This window comes from Macrobrachium rosenbergii, chromosome 13, assembly GCF_040412425.1.
Source record: "Macrobrachium rosenbergii isolate ZJJX-2024 chromosome 13, ASM4041242v1, whole genome shotgun sequence".
Classification (NCBI taxonomy): Eukaryota; Metazoa; Arthropoda; class Malacostraca; order Decapoda; family Palaemonidae; genus Macrobrachium; species Macrobrachium rosenbergii.
Window position 1 is genome coordinate 19,706,418 of NC_089753.1, and position 22,500 is coordinate 19,728,917.

General features: G+C 37.3%; 1 protein-coding gene across 1 annotated transcript in view; it reads right to left on the reverse strand.

The window, feature by feature from the left end:
• The window catches only part of LOC136844955 (NADPH oxidase 5-like), a 107,749-nt gene that overhangs the window by 25,980 nt on the left and 59,269 nt on the right, over window positions 1-22,500 (reverse strand). Inside the window, exon 3 of the mRNA XM_067114378.1 lies at window positions 771-988. Within this exon, the coding sequence (XP_066970479.1) occupies window positions 771-988 (218 nt within the window). The remainder of the gene's footprint in view (window positions 1-770; window positions 989-22,500) is intronic.

A 22,500-nucleotide genomic window follows, 5' to 3' on the forward strand; every position in this document is an offset into this window, starting at 1 on the left:
TCGTTTTACGATGCTTCAGCATCTCACTTCTCTTTTGATAATTGCAAAGGGAGGATGCATCTCGTTTTTCATTTAAACATTGCTGTGCACTTATGTCAAGAAGGGAGCATGGATCCATTTTAAAACTAGTAAATTGTATCCGAATTCTGCAGGTATCTGTAGGAAGTTAAAATTCTGACCTATCTAGTATCATGATGGGCTAACGGAACTTAACTCTTTCTATCATGTTTGAGTTCGAATTCCAGTGAGGAGGCAAGAGCTTCTTCGTTTATTTCCCCTTTGGACTGAAAATTTGCAGTTGTAAACGTATCCAAATACTATAAGGAAATGGAAGGTTAAGAGTTGTATGTAATGTCACTGTCATAAACTGCTTCAGCCGGAAAACTTTGGCTATTGGTTTTAGTGATTGTAGTCTCCAGGTTCTGTGCGTAGTATTCATCTTGCATAGCGATAGCGTACTCAGTTTGTTGAGGTGTCCTGTTGTTATCTCGTCCATTATAGCTTTCGATGCAAGTAAAAGTAAAGATTAGTGGTCTATTAACTAGCTGCAATTGCATGTATGCATTTCACGTATGCTACTGCGACTATTACAATAATGACTCCATTGTGCATGACTGTTCAGTTTTATGGCATCTGACATGCTCTTTCTCCTCCTCACACCTTTTCACCCACCGCCCTCTAGAACGCCCAGTCCCCAGATTTAGGGTAGGCAGTTAACAACATATTCCCCCATGAAAAAGACAACACTCCAAGAACAAACGAGCACCTACCGCAAGCCCTGGCGCCCATTTCCAGCAGGTTTCTGTTGGAGTATTCGTATGCCCTGGTGACGAAGAGCACGGTGTTGATGGCCATGAAGAACGCCGTGAATGCCAACCTGGGGGCGTTGTTTCGGGCGTACAGGCACCGGCGTCGGATGCTGGTCGCCAGACTCACCTTCTCCACCTCTTTCCGGTCGTCGTCCAGCGACACGTCCAAAAAGCGGATCCTGCCAGAGGAGAAATAATAATAATTAATATTCGTCAAAATATGGATTTTTTTCGACGGAGGAGAAATGATGCTACATTAATAGTACTTCATAAGCGCGCATATTTTCAGCTTAATTGCAGTGTTTTTGACGATGGCTTATGTTATTGATAATCATTGACATGCATACGAATTCTCTCTCTCTCTCTCTCTCTATATATATATATATATATATATATATATATATGTATATATATATGTATATATATATATATATATATATATATATATATATATATATATATATATATATATATATATACTGTATATATATATATATATATATATATATATATATATATATATATATATATATATATATATATATATATATATATATATATATATATATATATATATATATATATATAAGCTAGCATATACATAAGAGTACAGACAGACACACACACATTATGTGTATATAATTATCTATCACAGTAATAACAACGTGAAATAGTATTGATTATTGATAATCATTGACATGCATATTCTCTCTCTCTCTCTCTCTCTCTCTCTCTCTCTCTCTCTCTCTCTCTCTCTCTCTCTCTCTCTCTCTCTATATATATATATATATATATATATATATATATATACTATATATATATATATATATATATATATATATATATATATATATATATATATATATATATATATATATATATATATATATATATATATATATATATATATATATATTATAAAACTGCTTACACATATACATAAGAGCACAGACAGACACACGCACATTATGGGTATATCATTATCTGTCACTGTAATAGCTACGTGATATAGTACATAATCAGAGTATATGGCCACGAGGAGCATGAATTATGTAGTGCAAGATCTTTCACCTTTATTCCAAGGCATGATCAAGCCTTAGAACAAGGCGAAAAATCTTTCACTTAGTTGCTTGCATATCCCCATGGTCATACACATATATATATATGTATATATATATATATATATATATATATATATATATATATATATATATAGATTGATTGATTGATAGACGTGCAAGTGGTTAGAACGCTCTCCTCCCCTTGTGAGAAGGACTGGGTTCATTTCCTGACCCAGGACGTGGATTTGGGTCCGTTACGTTGAAACCGTATGTATCAGTGTTTACCTCAGAAGTGATTTATGTACTTGGTAATTTGTCAGATGTTGTCGGGGACAGCAAACTCTGTTTAGAAGACTTCGTATGTCTGAATATGTTTAAGATATAATTGAATATTTTTGGCAATTGCAAATTAAATTAAAATTATATAGAACCAATAACAGTGATTTGCCAGGCTAAATTATTGTTCTTTTTTTTCTGTTGGTGAAGATAGAGGTCCAACGTATCCGTATCAAAAGTATCACTTTTCTTCTGATTCTCAGTGGAAAGTCTCTACCAAAAATTTCAAGACCTCCTGTATGTGCGAAAACCTCCCTTGTTGAATCTACAAAATAACGGTTATCGGACTCTACAGATTATGTAGTCGTCGTATCTAACGCGCTTTCGACAATTTGAACTACTTATGATAGAAGAAAAAAAAACAGCAAACGAAAGCAACAACATTTTTTGATCAATAAATCCCCAGTCAGACACACCTGCATTTATCCTCACCCAAGCCCAGGTTCCTTTTTCCCCATTCCCCCATTCCCCCCGCCCCTCCCTCCCCGTCCCATCAACCTTCACTTTCACTTGGGTTGTGAGTTCTAGAAGCGCGCGCGCACCGTCTGCCCCTTCGACAGGAAATACTGTTGCGAACTGTAGTGTGTCAGGTGATATGGATCTAAAGGCACCTCGAGGATTCATTGTTTGAGCAACCCTCCCATAACCACTGGGAATGGCATCATCCTTTAGGAATGCCCAAGTTCTGTGGGCATTTGCAGCGAGGTCGCTAGTCAAGGATTCATGTTATTGTTGGCATTCGCGTGGCCATGTTTGATTATATTCAAATATTCCTGCTCCCCCTCCTCCTCCTCCTCCCCCCTCCTCTTCTACTTCTTTTGCTTCAAGTTTTGCTCAGTTCCTTCTGTTTTTAATGGTTTCCTTATGTTTCTATTTTCTTGCTTTTCTGAAATCTGTTTTCTCTATCTCATGTTCAGGCTCCTATTAATTCATTGTTTTTCGTTTTTTTATTGTTATTCCCTCTCTTTCACCACTAGATAACCCATTCTACTGGTGTGATGACGTATATGCACCATCACAAGAGGTGTCATCAAGCGTCACTTATCACGGTTTGCATGTAACTTAATTGGCTCAGCTATATGGAATGGATGTTTTGGTCCCTCTTGCAAAATAACGACCATCACACACTTAGGGCTTTGGAGCCCAAGCCTAGACAAGAGCTGTATTGACCGATAGTTTCCACAGGCCACCCAGTTTTCTTTTCAAGTGGTGTCACCTCCTTCAGCAGCAAGATAAACCAGAACAGGTGGAGTGGGGTCAGCGTGGCTTCTGCTGGGACTGATATGGAATCCTCTTCAGCCAACTAAACGCGTCCTAAGAGCGTGTTGTCCTTCGAGAGAAGGCTTATAGATTGTACACCTTGCCCAAGGGTGACCTGGAGTTAACTGCAATGTAAGACAAACACATTCTCTCGTTTAGCTAAAGCTTTGCAACTGGATTTAATTTATCCCAATGCTTCGGAGAAAGTTATGCAAGTTCAACTGAGGCAAAAATAGCGTGGAACGAAAAAAAAAAAAAAACAAGGAGAAAAGAAGGAATCCTTGGTTTGTGTTTATGAGTTCCATTTCTTGCCCGCGCACTAGAACTTGACCCCTGCCTATTCCGGTATCAATAACTGCGCCATCTTTGGAAGAAAAACAAAAACAACAACAACAACAGTACCCTTGAAAAAGAGGCAAAGAGAAAGAGAATTTGATTAAAAAAACTCGTCTTGGACTCGAGCCACGGGTCATCAAACTGGTTTGCCTAAATATTTCATGGTTAACTTAACCACGGTGAATGACGTGTAGTAGGATGACTACCATGCTGATGCTTTTTGCCGAAGAAAAAACCTGCTGGATTTGTTTTGCTTTCCAGCTTTTATAAAAAGACTCGTTAGGGAAATCTGGCGACCGTTGTTCTCTGTAGGGCAAGAAAATGCAGGATTTTTAATTAAATCGCTCTTGGCCTCAAATAATTCATTCATTGCAAGTTGTGAAAGTATGACAAAGCCCGCATAGGTTGAATTTGTCTTCGAGAAATCATTCCACAACCAAGATCATATGTTGGTTCGGACCATTGTGGCTGCGACGACAGATTGGATATAACAATAAGTCGGTCAGTCAGAATTATGCAAATTCGATATGCAAAGGCAATGTAGTCTAAGTGACTGGGTTATGTGAAATAGGCCTGATAACACTTTAAATTGCTGTTTTTTCTTGTTTGTATATATACATATATATGTGTATATATATTATATATATATATATATATATATATATATATATATATATATATATATATATATATATATTTATATTTATAAATATATTATGTATGTATATATATATACAGTGTATATATAATATATTATATATATATATATATATATATATATATATATATATATATATATATATATATATATATATATATATATATATATATATATATATATATATATATATATATATATAAATGTGTGGATGTTTACATATACATAAATGAAAAATAATATTTTTTTATTTCCAGCAGGTAGCATCAACTCGTACCCAGCGCAACCCATTCCTCTCAACAGCGGCCCCAACACCGCCCTCCCCGCCCCCAAACAATGAATTACTGCAAAACATCGTTGGAAGAGCTGACGACATGTCCTTCACCTCCAAATGGCCTCTGCCTGCAAAAACCGCGATTGCTCACTTTAAATACAAGGTAAGAGCTCAAGAGTGCCCACTATCCACCCTCTCTCTCTCTCTCTCTCTCCTCTCTCTCTCTCTCTCTCTCTCTCTCTCTCTCTCTCACTGGTAAAGCCACTCATTTATTTTGCGTCTCATCCTTTCTCGTTCTGATGGGGAGGGGAGAGAGACACTCGGTCCCATTTCTTGATCACTAATTTGTGCTCCTGTTGACTATGGATTGCAGTCAGGGTAGAGGAGAGTATGTGGCTAACAACCTCATCCCAGGAAGACTTGCTGAAAACAGGAGGTTAGCGCACTCTAAAGCCACCTCTTCGAAGGGGAAAATGCATTTTATATATATATATATATATATATATATATATATATATATATATATATATATATATATATATATATATATATATACAGTATATATATATATATATATATATATATATATATATATATATATATATATATATATCACCTTTTCCTTTAGAATTAAGTGGGTCCACAGTGATAGCCTCACTTCTCTGCCTGATTGCAACCCATCACATTCAGCTAACTGCCAGGTATATATATATATATATATATATATATATATATATATATAAATTATAAATATATAATATATATATTATATATATATATATATATATATATATATATATATATATATATATATATATATATATATATATATACCTTGTTGGGAGATAACTTTTTATATATGGTGTTAGTGAAATTGTCTCTAAAGCAAAATTTTGATTTGAGGCATTGGCTGATTAATCGCTAAAGAAACGTTATTCTACTTAAGCCATTAGTTTGGAAGAGGGACAATAATAACCATTCGATCCTGCTGATGCAAAGTTTGCGCACACCATGATCAGCAGTGATGCTCGATGGAACAGCCATTTGATCCAGTTGATAACTGAGCACCAGAATGATGTCGTTTTAATGTTCTTGGTTTAAAGGATACTAGGTCCCACTGAAGGACAAGTTGTCAATTACCTTTAAAAAAAAAAAGTCAACCACATAATTCTAAATGAATTCAAGGTTCAATTTACAACATCCCGTCAACCATTAGATGTCAATCAGGGCTTCGCCGATCGGGATTGAGAAACCGACACTAATGGTCTTCGACGAATCAGCCATGACGGGGGGTCCTCCCATCACGAAACTCAATTCCTGGTGGCTGCTTAGAGGAGTTTTTTTCTTTTTTAGAGTGAGAAAAAGAAAAATATGAACTCATTTTCATACTTTTTTTTTTTTAACTCTGAAATATAAAAAATAACTTCTCTAAAAATGCAGAAAAACATAATTTTTAGCTTATTTAGTGAAGTATGGGAAAATTAAAAAGAGTACATATTTAACCTGAGGATAAGAAAAATTATATTAAGAATTAATAAATGAGAACTGAACATCCAAGAGGCTATAAGGGGGCTTTTGGGGTCTAGGGCTGGGGCCGGGGTTGGAGTTTGTTGTAAAGGCTTCAGGCTTCATCAGCCAACTGCACTAAACTGGAGATTAGTAACTCATTAAGGCTTCCCAAAAGTTACCACCACTCTTGTATGACCGATGTCTCTTCACGCATGAACGGGTGAGCCGACCTTCGCTTTCGATCTGCCAGTTACAGAAATAACTAGATTATTAAATGATGTCAAATTCGTTGCTGATTGGCAGTCCATTAGAAAATAATGGATGCCAATTCGAATTCCAAAGAAAATATTGTTTTGAGAAACAGAAAGAGGGGAAATGAAAGTGGGAAGACCTTTCTTGTGTCTTAGCTTAAGTATGGCACATGCCATGAGCAAAAATGGTAGCTGTACTACAGCAGTAGTTGCAATAGTAGTACTAGTAGTAGTATAAATGGTATGCTTGGGGGTTTGATAATCCAGAGAATGGTTATATCTGGAAATGAGCTTCATATCTTTAGAGGCGGCAATACGCTGTTGAACAGCTTTGGGGCGAAGCAATGTCCAAGACAGCACGTGTAGAAAAACACACGAGGAGTTTGTTTGAATATGAGTGAACATAGGATCCTTATTTCAGTCGTTCTGAGAAAGTCCTGTTCGCTGGGGGACCTTCCAAGTTCATTTTTTAAAGAATCAAATCTGCTCTGAGAATGTTTTTGAACATCATCTTACACATTTTTGGTTTTTGGTGTCAGAAAGAGCCTGGCGGTCCGCATAGTCGCCTTAGCAGGAGAGAATGATTGCTGTTGTTCCTCTTCCAATCCAACGCTCAGCATACCGAGGCCTTTGGCGTTTGTGCGTAGGCAAGAGCTATGCAGATTGATAGTTAGGTGGAACCGCCTCCTTCACCGCCAAGAAGCTAGGACATTTATTGGAAATGGGGCCATTGCAGTCTCTGTCAGGACAGATTTGGAATCCTTCTCTCCTGCCCGTCTAATGGGTCCACAACTGTCTTTCCCAGGAAGGCACTTAACCCTTGACCACGAAATCCTCCCCAAGGTAGAGGCGCTGCAACCTTAGGGAAGTTTACAGGTTCTGAGACCAGCTTAATCTAACAGGAAAAACGACAGTAGCCCTCTCATCGCCCGGGGCACTGCAGGTTCTTCATTGTCTCCCTCGATATCCTTCAGCGAGTAAAGGACTCATCTGGCTTCTCTCCCGTTTTAGCATTCTATGCCTTTGCAGTTTTCAGTGACTAAAGCTGCACCTTTGCCTGTTTTGGATATCACGCTCCGTGAAGCATTTAATGATGGGACGGCGCCATGTTTGACGTTACTAAGCATCATTCATTACAATGTCATTTTGAATGTGTTGATCATTGGCACTGCCTTTACCTCTTTTTTCAGTTATATCCACTTTGTGTGATTCGAAAATATATTATGGTCCCAATAGGCTAATATCCACTTTGTGTGAATCGAAAATTTATGGTGCTAATAGGCTAACAATAGAATTACCTGTTTGTAATGATTGTCTTTCATTTTACTTTTTTATTCTTTTATAGTTTTATGGGTCACTTTTGGTTTCTCAACGCAAATAAATTTTAGAAGGAGAGACGAAGAATTACAATTATCTGTTTAAGATAAATAGATTCTATTGGTCTCACAAATTTTATATATCGTAACAGCCACAATGGCCCCTTAACTTCTCTATTCTTAATATTTTTGCGCCCACCTCTCCAGAACAAAAAAGAACGAAAAAAGCCTTCTTATATAGCTCTATTCATCATCTGACACACATCAAGATAAATCTCACCGGGCGTCGCCATGACACCTCTCGACCATGGTCGCGTGTCATTTGATTGGTGAGACGTAAACAGCCTTAGCCAACTGACAAACGCTGTCCGCAGTCAGGGAGGGCTCTTCTCGTTAGCCTTGGCCGTAGATCTTGAAGAAGTTAAACGAAGAGTGAGAAGAAGCGAAAGAGAGGCGTTAAGGACAGCGAGACAAAGCGGCGAACAAGAATACTCCAATGTTTGGAAACGAATTTTTGTTTATATTTTTCCAGCTTTATCTGGATGTCCTCATCTTACAGTGAATATTAAGCATACGTTCACTCTTGGGGCCTTAGGGTCTCGTTGTGGCTCGTTATTGGTTCCCATTATATGAGCAAAACAATCAGAGATATATATAAAAATACAGAAAAAATCTTAGCAACCGAAAGAAGCACACCTTCAAATCGATAAACATGAAACGATTGCGCAACGGACTGGTTTTCCCAGGTAACCCGACACTTAATGAATCACCTTCATCTCAGATTGGCGAATCTCCCATTCCACCTCCTCGATTGGGAAAGAGATTAGGTCAGATATTCAAGGGGATTATGGATTCGTAAAGGAGACGACGCTGCATTTAGTACATCGTCACATTTAACCTTTACAACTTTCATTTACACTCACATGATCGTTACCAACCTCGACTCACTTGCAAGAGACCCCGAGATCGATCCAATGGGGGTGGGGTCGGGTGGGAAGGGGAGGTTGACTTGGACCCGATTTCTGAAAACATTAATTGTGACTCAGTTGATGTAAGCTGTGAATTGCTTACCTGGGAGTTAGTCGATTCTGGCGGGTTGCTGCCTTGGTGGAGAGGTTTCATTCTTTAAATGACAGGGAAGGATGAACTCGTGCAGAAAACTTCCCCAGTTATCTGCTTCGTATCCCAGCTCAGATAGCACAGACACACACATACATACGCACGCACATGTCTACACACACACTATTTATATATATATATATTATATATATATATATATATATATATATATATATATATATATATATATATATATATATATATATATATATATATATTGAAGGAGAGAGAGAGAGAGAGAGAGAGAGAGAGAGAGAGAGAGAGAGAGAGAGAGAGAGAGAGAGAGAGAGTGGACTAAAAAAATTATTTTAGCTATGAAGAGAGCTGTAGAGCTTTAAGGACTAACTCATTTTCTACGAATGGTGAAAAATATGCAATAAAAGATAACGAGAACGGACCCGTGAAATTTATGTTCAGTACAGACAGGTTAGAGAAGATAATTGTCCTTTCCTAATACTGAAGTAAAAGTACAGTAGCTGAATGGTTGGAAATCAAAGATATAGCTTGCCTTATGCATCTGTGCTGATTATATAAAGTTATTCTTTCATAGACTAATTGTCCCCTGGCAGATTCATAAATAAATTTGTCTATTGCCAATAGGTAGATTTTTATCACGACAGAGCACTTGTTAATGTGTACTTATAAGGGGAAATAAATTCCTATACTCCTTGGTGGTATAATGCGTAAAGCATTAACCATAGTTATCTGACTATCATGGGCTCGAATCCTACCTGAGGCAGAATTTCTTCAGCATTTCCTTTAGGATTTCGAGGCTTGTAGGAGTGTACCCAAAAGTATTAAGACCAGCAGAATTTATATGAAACGTAAGTAAAATGCTAATACAGTAGTTCTCATGTGGGGTAGTTCCATCAGTGTACTTCATGCGGTGCACTGTAGGCATTACTCAATGATCTTTGCAACGTCCCTTCGGCCCCTAGCTGCAACCCCTTTCATTCCTTTTACTGTACCTCCGTTCACATTCTCTTTCTTCCATCTTACTTTCCACCCTCTCCTGACAATTTTTTAATAGTGGAGCTGCGAGGTTTTCGTCCTGCTACACCTTTCAAAACCTTTTTACTGTCAATTTCATTTTCAGCGCTGAATGACCTCATAGGTCCCATCGCGTGGCCTTTGGCCTAAATTCTCTATTCTGTTCTATTCCACTCTAAGACAAAGCGGGATTTCATCTGCAGTTCGCAGGTACTCGCTCGAGGTTCCGAGAACCGACAGGGCGTGTACCGCAAACCGTAACCGAAAGGGACTTGCGTTTAACGGGTACTGGACTCGAGGTTAGGAAAAGGCGGGCTGCCCGGTAGAGGTGGGGAGGACACGTGTGTGTGTGTTCGGTAGCTATTAACCACCCTAAAGTTCTGAGCTTTCACTTCCAAGACGATTCACAAACTCCAAGCGAGTCCCTTCTCTTCGAAGATGATTCGCGAACCCCCTATGAACCAGTGTGCGAACCTTCTCCCAAGGTGGTTCTTAAACGCCCTGCTAATCCTTTTACTTCCAAAATGATTCGTGAATCACCACCACCAGCCCCCCCACCTCATAAAACCATCCGCTTCGAAAGTGATTCGTGTGTTTCCTGCGAATCCGTTGTGTTCCCTGGTGATTCGCGAGTCCCCTGTTAATCCTTTCTCTTTGAAAATGATTCGTGAACTCCTTAAGAATCCCGTAAATTCTAAATGATTCGTGGGCTCCTTGTCAATCCTTTCTCTACGAAAATGATTCGCGAACTCCATGAATCCCGTCGCTTCTGAAATGATTTTTGAACTCCCATTATTCATTCGGTTCTCAGACATGATTTTTTAACGCTTAGACTTCGAGGCAGAACGTATACGTTTTGAAATTAGAAGGGTAAACTGGAGAGAGAGAAACCACCGAAAGTTTAGACACAGAAGGTATTATTAATAATATTCACTGACTACACGCCAACTTCCCACGGGAAACCGAAGTACAGAACACGTTTTTTCATTCAGCGAATTCACGGCCGTGAATACCCGACCGAAACAAGACGCATTTAGCATCATTCAAAAGGTTGAACAAAGCCGACACAGTCATCTCCCGCTCTGCTAAAAAACATTGACCTGGTTTGCTATTGCGTCATTCACGAACGCTCGTCTCTCACTCGTAACTTCGACGGTCCCGCAAGTGACTTCCAGGGATCTGACATTTACGCGTCGGCCTGTCAACTGACTGACTCTTCATTTCTTATATATATATATATATATATATATATATATATATATGTATATATATATATATATATATATATATATATATATATATATATATATATATATATATATATATATATATATATATATATATATATTATATATATATAAATATATATATGTGTTGTATGTATATATATATATATGCATATGTATGTTGTAATATTAAAATCTTTGTCCATACAACCACATGCACACATCATACTCGCCGTACTATCAGATCCCACTTTGTTTGTTGACCTAAGCAGCGAATAAAAGGCATTTTGTTAATTTCCATTTTTATTAAAAAAAATTAAAATTATTAAAAAAAAAGACTTATTAGTTTTACAATCTTATTTATTTTTTAGCATCGTGGATTCTTTGCACTTATAATAGAACATAGTTTCTGGTGTTCCCATGTACCAGAATAAAAAGATCGTGAAATAATTGAAATCATTTTGCACCGAGATGTTTTTCAGTCCAGCGGTGTTCGAAGCTCCACCAAAAAATGAAGAGGGATATAAATAAACCTTTAAAAGAGCGACAATCTTCTCAAGTGGATCTATTACAGTGAAAACCTCTAAAAATTTCGTGATAGCTTAAGTCGTTCTCCACGTATCCATGTTTGGGAGCGTTGACTGCAAGTGTTATGAGCACAGGACTCTCATCCTCACCCCACAAGTCATTGCACACAAACATATAGCAGGCGCTAGGAAAAACCTGTGTTGACTGACCAGTTGACTACGTGAGGAAGCGCAAGTACCAACAGCTTCTGTGAGGGACATATTATGCGCGCCACCTCTACCCGTTTTCTTTGCTAAGTCCCTGTTTTGAAGCTGTTTTTTCCCAAGGCGCATCGTTAATTGGGGTAAGGTTGGTTTGGAAAATAGAGGTAAAAGGGAGGAGGCAGAAAGTAGGCAGAAATGTTCGTGTGGTAATCTTATATATATATATATATATATATATATATATATATATATATATATATATATATATATATATATATATATATATATATATGTATATATATATATATATATATATATATATATATATATAGATATATATATATATATATATATATATATATATATATATATATATATATATATATATATATACAGTATATATATATATATATATACATATATATGTGTGTGTGTGTACATATTTACATTCACATATATACACATTACATTTATATACATATATATGCATGTGTGTGTATAGACAGTAAAGAAATGTATATAAATGAAACAATGACTAACTTAAGAAGAAATGGTGTTTAAAAATGGAAAAATGTACTATCACTGTGAAAAAATGCCGCACAGCCAAAGCAAGAAAGTCCAGTAAAACAACAAATAGAAATATACATATGAATTTTTATAAAACCAGTGTGCCACTCTTGATGAAAGCATTGGATTATGTACCTGTTACTTATTAGTCGCGACCCAGGTGGATAAGGCTAGAACGTCGCAATATGTTCAGAAGCCATCTCTTCTAATAGGAAAGATTATATATATATATATATATATATATATATATATATATATATATATATATATATATATATATATATATATATTATATATAATATACACATATATACCCTCAGATAGATAGATAGATAAATAGATTTTATAGCAATTGGCAGCAGTGGGGTACTCGTTTCTCATGAATAGTTTACTTAATTTCTCTCTCTCTCTCTCTCTCTCTCTCTCTCTCTCTCTCTCTCTCTCTCTCTCTCTCACACACATCACACACACACACACACACACACACACACACACACACAGGTCAAAATACAGCGTTCGGCGGCTTTACCCTCTGGGGGAGATTTCCACAGGTAAATAAATTACTAATCAAGTATTAAGCAGAAACAAAACCCATACAAATAAATAACCAGAGTCAATTGACCTCCTTCAAGGACCTTCATTTTTTTTTTTTAGTTTGCGAAAACGTTTTCCCACGAATACCGTCTCTGTCTCACACACAATTCCGTTATTTCCCATGGTAATTTATTTCCCTTAGACGAAGTCAGTTGCTCTCTCTCTCTCTCTCTCTCTCTCTCTCTCTCTCTCTCTCTCTCTCCTTCTTTTTTTTTAATGCGTTAAGTCGATTCGGTATAAATATACAGTACATACATACACAACACACACACACACATATATATATATATATATATATGTACATATATATATATATATATATATATATATATATATATATATATATATATATATATATATATATATATATATATGAAGATATAGTTCCAAAAGTTCAAAAACTTATATATATATATATATATATATATATATATATATATATATATATATATATATATATATATATATATATAATATACGTATTTATATAAACACACATATATACTTATATATAAATATGTATATATATACAGGTGTATGTGTACATGTGGAATCTCAAAGTCAAAGAAAGACCAAAGGAAATATTAGTCAGGCAAATAAGGTTGTGTCATCTTCGTCCAACGTGCATGTCCATGCATATTCATTAAGTGTATATGCACTCTTGCAAAAGTATTGTTCAAAGAACCAAGAGCCCTTATGGCATAAGGCCACTTTAACAACAACAGCAGTACCAATTGTTCGTTAATTAATTATTGAGATTTTTCTGGCGTCAAAGCAATACCAAGAATGTGTGAGAAAAATCTAGTTAAAAAGTAAAGTGTGTTACCATGTAAAAGATAAAATCAAAGGCTTTAAAGACTTTCGAACACCTGAATGGTGTTCCTTATCAGCATTTTAATTTGAACACTGATAAGGAACGCTGTTCAGGTGTTCGAATGTCTTTGTTTTTGTCTTTTACACGGTAGTACAATTAACTATATAACTTTATGGATTTTTCTTACACAACTATTTTTCACAAGATTGTAGAATTTCTCAATACCAGGAATTTGTAATACCAGTTGATTTTCTTAGCGATGTTTTTCAGAGTTAGTTCTTAGAGAGAGAAGAGAGAGAGAGAGAGAGAGAGAGAGAGAGGATTTTCTCACAGCTATTTTCACAGGATTGTGAATTTCTCCAGCGATACAGAAGAATGAGAGAGAGAGAGAGAGAGAGAGAGAGAGAGAGAGAGAGAGAGAGAGATGATTTTCTCCACAGTTATTTTTATAAGATTGTGAATTTCTTAGGGTGCCCAAAAGAGAGAGAGATGATTTTTTCTCACAGTTATTTTTATAAGATTGTGAATTTCTTGTGATGCCAAGAATTTGGAGAGAGAGAGAGAGAGAGAGAGAGAGAGAAAGAAGAGAGATTTGAGACAGCTATTTTTAGCAACTATTTGGAGAGAGAGAGTGAATTTCTTAGCGATACCAGAATTTGAGAGAGAGAGAGAGAGGGCGATTTTTCTCACACAACTATTTTTCACGAGATTGTGAATTTCTTAGCAATACCAAGAATTTGAGAGAGAGAGAGAGAGAGAGAGAGAGAGAGAGAGAGAGAGAGAATGCTCTCCCCTCAAGTATGTGGTAGCTTACTGTTGCACATAATTGGCCGGGCAATAAACAGAGTCTTCAGGCGAAGAGCAGCAGTGAGAGAAAGCCTCACAACACTCAGCCTCTTTGTTTCTTCTTCTTATCTTTCCATCCCACTAAATCAGGACCGGGTCCTCTCCTCCCCAAATGGGGTAACCCCAGGAACCAAACCTGCCTGGCCCCCCCGGAGCATGACCAGGAGCGTGACTGGAAGCATGGTCACCCCAGCATGACTGGAAGGGTTAAGAGCGAGAGCATGTGTATGTGTTTATGCGCCTGCGTTAGCTATGGGCAAGGTCAGTGTTAATAATGAAAAAAAAAATAGAGCCATGTCGACACTCTTATCACCCTAATAATTACAGCGTACACCGCCCTCACGCCCACCCCAGACCACCTTCTCCTCCTCCTCTCCCTCCTCCTCCTCCTCCTCCTCCTCTTCTTCTTTACTCTCTCTCTCCTTCCCTCTGTCTCTCTCCTCCGTTTTACTTTCCCCTCCATTCTTTTCTTCCTGCCCCGAGGGACCTCTCACCCTTCAGTCCATAATGAGATTGCTTGTTTATATAACCTATAATGAACTTGTGTACTTAGTCCGGGAACCCCGTTCTGATTGGCTGCAAGATTCACGGATTGGTGTCAGTTCTGATTGGCGATTTGCTACATGATCAGCCATTCGAAGCAACCAGTCATTGAAACAAGTTTATTATATTTTTAGTGATACGGCTGCGTGATTTTGATAACATACATTTTTTAAGCCTGATTTTCACTGGCTTGCAGTCTATGGTTGCAACTGTCAGACTAGTGATTCTCAAAGTATTACCAGAACTGTCAGAAAATTCTCTCTCTCTCTCTCTCTCTCTCTCTCTCTCTCTCTCTCTCTCTCTCTCTCTCTCTCTCTCTCACAGATCTAATGTCTTCTTACCTAGTAAGTAGCTCTTTGTAATATCGGACTTTTTCTGTGAAAAATATATTCCAATAGATTTTTATTTAAAAGCTGTTATCATCGTTAGTAAGAAATTGCGACTACACAGATCAGATCGACCTCATATTAAAAACGGATAATGTGTAGTGTATAACTGCAAAAACCTAACTGGTTTAAATTGAATTATTATCAAATATCAAACTACGTAGCTTGGCATGCTAACCCTAATTCAGTACTTTGCTATTACTGTCTTCTATTTTCCTCTTTTGGGGTTAAATTGCAATGTCAGGCCTTGACGTCTTTTTGACAACCTTAACCGGACTGACACGTATTATTTTCTTTTTGCTGGAGATAAATTACCTACTGTAAGGATCGGCTACGCTTCGTGCAAACCTTTAAAAAAAAGAAATAAAAAAGGTTTTTGACGGGATGGAAACGTGTGTTTTGTGCGCCATTGGCACGCACTGCCGATTTTGGGAACTGCTGACCGAGACAGTGTTATTGGTCGTTGTTGATGGATTAAACGGGCCTGAAGAGAGCACGGGCTCTTGTTCCTGAAGTCAAGAAGAGGGTGGTAAACGAACTCACCATGACAGGTCCATTACAGGGTTGTCTGTATATAGGTTTGTTATAAGTAGAAAAAGGAATGATTAATATGAGAATAAGAAGTAAGAAAGTACGTGGTGGTTCTCATCGTGGAAGAAACACAAATGCTAGATTCTCATATTTGTAAACGGTATTTCTTCTTACCCACGTTCGGATCCTGGTGTGGGGCAAAGTTTCTTCAAACTCAGATAAAAATTTTTCCTTGAAAAAGTGTATAAAATCACACGCTCACACTCACATAAATAATTACACACACATATATATATATATATATATATATATATATATATATATATATATATATATATATATATATATATGTGTGTGTAAATAATGTGTGTGTAATGTATAACTGAATCACGAAAATTTGGAACGTGATGAATATATAAATAAAGATAAAATCCACGAAGGAAATGGAAACTGGAATGCTGCGAGGCCTTTCGACTCTTTCGAAATATAAAAGTAAGTTTACAAAGAAAGCTCATATAAATGACAGATGGGGATTATAAAGGAAAAATATGTACCTGGAATTCAACACAGTTGAAGAATTAGTAGAACTGCCAAAACAGGTTTAAATATTTAAGAGGTTTTACAAAGGATTAGGATCAACCGTTCAGAAGCAGGGACAGGACAATTAACAGATTATACAAGGGCGTTACTGACCACCCAAAAAATATTAGTACAACAAAATAATTTTCTTTTTTGTAAACAATAATAATTTTTGCAAGATGAACATTTTTGAAAATAAAAAATTATATTAAACATACGGATACACAGAAAATATATATAAGGTAACTAATTTGTAATTAAGTCAGTGATTTTATCTTTTAGGCCATTCTTGAACATTTTTCTTATACAGGGGTCCAAATAATACATGCCAGGGCTAAGGTTAAAATTACAGTTGGAAGTAAGCTGGATAATAGCGGACTCTAATAGATTTTTGAAGAAATCTTTCGATCTGGCAATCACTGAACTTTCAGTCCTGTTTATCCTGTGCAGTTTTCAGTTAAATGAATGGCATTGGATGTTTGTCAGTTTTGACTGATACTTATGTTGCTTAATACTTACATCTAAATCTTTGCTAAGATTGGCCAATATAAAGAGACACCAAAGCATGGGAATTTTATATATTATGTTGTTGTTTTCTTTAGGGCTATTTTTGTTAACATTCTTTTAGTGTTACCTTATATATATATTTTCTATGTAGCCGTATGTTTTAATATCATTTTTATTTGTAAAAATGTTCATCTTGCAAAAATTATTATTGTTAAAAAAAGGAATTATTTTGTTGTACTAATATTTTTGGGTGGTCAATCACACATATAATATGAAAATCTTTTAATTGTCCTGTCCCCTGCTTCTGAATGGTTGATCTAATCCTTTGTAAAACCTCTTAAATATTTAACAACGTTTTGGCAGTTCTACTAATTCTTCAATTGTACTGGATTCCAGGTACATATCTTTCCTTTATAATCCCCATCTGTCATTTACACTAGCCTTCTTTGCAAACTTACTTTTATATTTCTTCATCTGCTAAGTAAAGGATGAAAGAGTCTAAGGCTCCTAACACTCCAGTGTTTTCCCTTTCCTTCGTGGATTTTATCTTTCTTTATATATATATATATATATATATATATATATATATATATATATATATATATATATATATATATATATATATATATATATATATATAAGCGAATCACAGGAAAATGACAGGCAGGATTCAGTACCAAGCGCTTTCACGTTTATTAACGCATTGTTTAGGCACAAATGAGACAGATGAGAAGGTTACAAAGTAAACAAAAAGAACAAGAATATCAGATGGTCAATTGTCAAAGGGTAATAAACAGAAAGATAATCCAGGATAATTCGGGATCAAGTGGTCGCAAACTAAAACCATAAACCTAACTGCAAGAGATATAAAAGTTTAGCATCCAAAATCCAAAAACATGTGTAAAAGTGAATACCAGATGGTTCATTGCCAAGGGGTAATAAACAAAAGGGTGATTCAGGAAAATCCGGGATCACGCGGTCACAAACTAGAACCATATACTTAACCATAAAAGATACGGAATCTTACCCATTCAAATTGCAGAAACATGTATAAAACTGAATACTGATTTTGCTTATATTTATCAACAACTTTTTTAATTATGAAGGCACCAAGTTTAAACAAACCAAGACTTAAATTTAGAACACTTTCATTACTTGACTTGATAAAACAAGTTTCAATTATATTCCTTTTAAATGCGTCGTTGCACGGGACTAAAGATCTTGTTTCACTTCTGCCTCTCATTTTTCTGTGGGATTCGCTTATACACTGAAGTCACGTGCATCTACGTGATTTTTAGCATATATATATGTATATATATATATATATATATATATATATATATATATATATATATATATATATATATATACATGATTCACCGCTTAGAGTCAACAGAGGCGCAATGAACTTACCAGGCAGGGATGCCAGGTCACCTCATCCCCGAGGGATCGATCTTGGGTTGCAATACCCCCATTCTATGCAGATTTTCGCTTTCAATATTCCCTCCCCGTAGTGGGGGAGTGCCGTCGGTGCACCTCATGCGGTGCAATGTAGGCATACTTAAGGTTCTTTGCAGCATCCCTTCGGCCCCTAGCTGCAACTGCTTTCATTCCTTTTACTGTACCTCCGTTCATGTTCTCTTTCTTCCATCTTGCTGTCCACCTTCACCTAACAATTGATTCATAGTGCAACTGCGAGGCTTTACTCCTGTTACACCTTTCAAGCCTTTTACTGTCAATTTCCGTTTCAGCGCTTGGCATGTATGCCTAAAATCTATAAATCAATCAATCAATATTCCCTGCCTTTGGCATACTATCTTGAACTGTTCCTCGCGGGGGGTTTTGCCGTCAGTGCACCTCACGTGCGGTGCACTGTAGGTGTTATTTAAAGTTATTTGCAGCGTTCCTTCGGCCCCTAGCTGCAACCCCTTTCATTCCTTTTACTGTACCTCCGTTCATTTTCTTTTTCTTGCATCTTGCTGTGCACCCTCTCCTGGCAATCGTTTCATAGTGCAACTGCGAGGTTTCCTTCCCGTCACACCTTTCTAACCTTTCTACTCTCAATTTCCTTTTCAGCGCTAAACGACCTCATATGTCCCAGCGCTCGGCCTGTGGCCTAAATTCTTCATTCCATTCCATTTCATCGTGAACCGCAAAAATAAACGAGAATAAAAAAAACGATAATTCAGGCTCATTTTAACCTTGAGCATTTATGCCCTCATTAATTTTCATCATCAGACGTTGCGAATATGTGATCGGGTTCCCTTTGCTTTCACTTTCTCAGTCCCGTGATTGATCTGCTTCTGGGCTCCGCTGCTCTTTTGCATAATGAAGTCGTCTGTTTACCACCTTATCGGGCAAAGAGAATCCGTCCCTTTTTCTATTGTCCCGGCTTTTCTTTCTTTTTCACTTTTGTTTCCATTCATTTTTGGTTTGCTTAGTTTCACAGACTAAAATGGAAAATCTTAGAAAATGGCCTAAAACGTTTCTAATTCCCATTCTGATTATTCTGCAACGGAATTAGACTTGAATAAAGAATACACTTCACTTTTTTAATAAGGTCAAGTTTCGAAAAATGGCAACCCAATAAAACAGTGAGGGGGTTGGATTTTAAAGCACCGCCTGTGTTCACCGTAGTGTCAAGTCATGTCATTCTCTCATACTATTCCTCGGAATTTGACCTTGAGTAAGTGCAGCAGTTTGAAGTAAGGGGTTTCGAAATTGGCAACACCATAGGACCACGATGGGGAAACAAAAGTTGGTGTTGACAGACAGAAAACGAATCCGCGTTTTAATGTGACAGACCGAATGATTGCTTCATTTTCCTGTAGATAAGAAAAACAGGAATGATCAGCTTTGCATTAGATTTTTTCATTTATTGGCTGACAAAACCAGAAATAACTAGAAAGGCTTCTCTGGATCCTGGGCTTTTCAAGTGTTAAGTGTTTTGCGGTCCGTGCAAATCCCGCCAAGGGGCGAGAAACCACAAGAATTACACTAAGGCGCTTAATGCATTTCAAGTGTTTATGTACTTATTTGCAGCAGGGCTTAGCAATGGTAAGCTCTGATATAACTGTGGGATTACGTTCATCACCATTCTGTGAAATGTTCAGCTCCACAAGACACGAATTTCTAGTTTCAAACCTTCAAGATTTTTTACACCTCATTTTTCTTGTCTCTGTTCTGTGAGAATGTTCGTTTTTTTCACATGCAATGTACTCTGTTGACACCTTAGTGGATTATTGGCATTTATGGTTGTTCCATGTGAATGCAAGCAGATTTTGATTAACAGTAACCTAGATAAACCAACTTTTTTATGGTAATAATATTCTCGAATGAGGTACACGAGTAATTGTGGATTAGCCACTGGATCTGCTCCACTTTTTCCACCTACTGCTGCACTTCACTATTGTACCCAGTTTTAAGCCTCCGTTCACAAACTGCCCTCTACCTCTATAGACCCATCGAGTAATACTGCTTGTGGTTTGTGCTCTCAGCTTCGTTGTCTCAGCAGTATCAAGTGGTTCTTATTGCTCTTTCTTCAAAGCCAATGGCGATCACCCTAATTCCTTCGGTGGGCAGGTCTAGTCGAGCTCTCTTGAGACAGTTAGTTACTTAGGGCTATGCAATCCCGCTCTAGCTCGAACCATCACCTTCAGCGGCAGAGAATGAGGACAGTTGCAGAGTTGGGCCATTGTAGCTTCTACTGAGGCAGATTTTATTTAATCGTCTTCCACAGGGCATGAGAGTTGCATATGAACTTGGAAGGCCTACCGGTTGTACACTTTCCTCAAAGATAACCTGGAGGTACTTGCAATGTTAAGCGACCTCATTCTGTCCTTCAGCTGATGCTTTAAGACCGGATAATGTTTATCCTATTGACTGAGCATAAACTGATGCTTATTCGTCGCAGGACAGGACAGATAAGGGAGGATCAGTGGTCAGAGATAACAGGCGAATTCGTCACGATAAAATTACGGGTGCATCTTTCTGCTTTTTTCCAAAGACAGATTTCCTTTCCGTCCGTTTCTCTTTCGGTCCGTTTCTCTTTCGCTAGTTTTTTCTCATTTTTCTAATCCTTTTTACTGTGACTCATAAAGAAATTCACACTCACTCATCGTGATTCACTGTCGCTCGCACCAGACGTGCCCTGACTGCTGTAAGTTTCAGTTTTCAGTAACGAAAAATTTTTTTTTTTCACACGTTCAGTCCTCTCCTATTTTATCCGAGCTTTGGGAAACATGCACTTATATATCAAGTTTGGCGACCCCTGACTGGAGTAACCACAGTCACAAACATGTCCGTCGTGTATATTTAATTCGAGGTTGCTTCTCCTACAAAAAAAATATAAAAAAAATTGCTGGAACTATTTCAATTGTACTCAAGCCATAACAAACGTAAAACCTTCACCTCGTCACAGTCGTCTCTTACTTGACTAATTATAGGTGAGAGAGAGAGAGAGAGAGAGAGAGAGAGAGAGAGAGAGAGAGAGAGAACAATACCTGTTTTGCCATTCATCTTGATTGACCTTAAACTCATTAGGCATCTGTAAAACCATCAACCTTGGCCTTTTTGGTTCCGATTTCGAGAATTTTGTAGGTAACCTGCACCCGAAAGCCTTTTTTTTTTTTCGAGAGTCTGATCTCTCTTACCCTCAATCGACAATTTCCAGTGACTTGCTGACGAACTCACCCGTTAAGTCCTCTGTGGTTATTGGTTATTGTGTAGAAGGGAGGAAAAGGAAGAAACAAAGTACTTTTAGGTCCTCGTGTAAAAGAGGAGAAAGAAGAGATTAGTAGGCATTTATACACACCAGCTGCAGCCAACCATTGCCGTGGTTATACATACTAACTGCAGCCAAACATTGCCATGGTTGTTCGCTTGAGAGGGATTTTCCAAACATTGCTTAACAACCACATCTCGGTCACGACCTCGTTCGTTCGTTGTTCGTTTTTAGATTCACTGGCCTTATGCCAGCACAGGGTCGTGCTCTTTGGCAGCCCGTAGCAAACTCAAGTATCTGTGGACAAGAATAATAACAAAGCAAAACAAAAAAATTCTTTATGAACTTTAGGTGACATCGAGTCTATTGAATTACTCCACATAGCGCACTACAGCTTATGGTACGCGTTTAACTCGGGCGCTGTAGCAGGACTGAATGATTGCTATAGTCCCCTTTTCCAGGCCTGCGGCAACTACGCTGAGGCTTTTGGCACTCACGGTATCTTCTGCGGGGACTGATTTGGAATCCTCACCT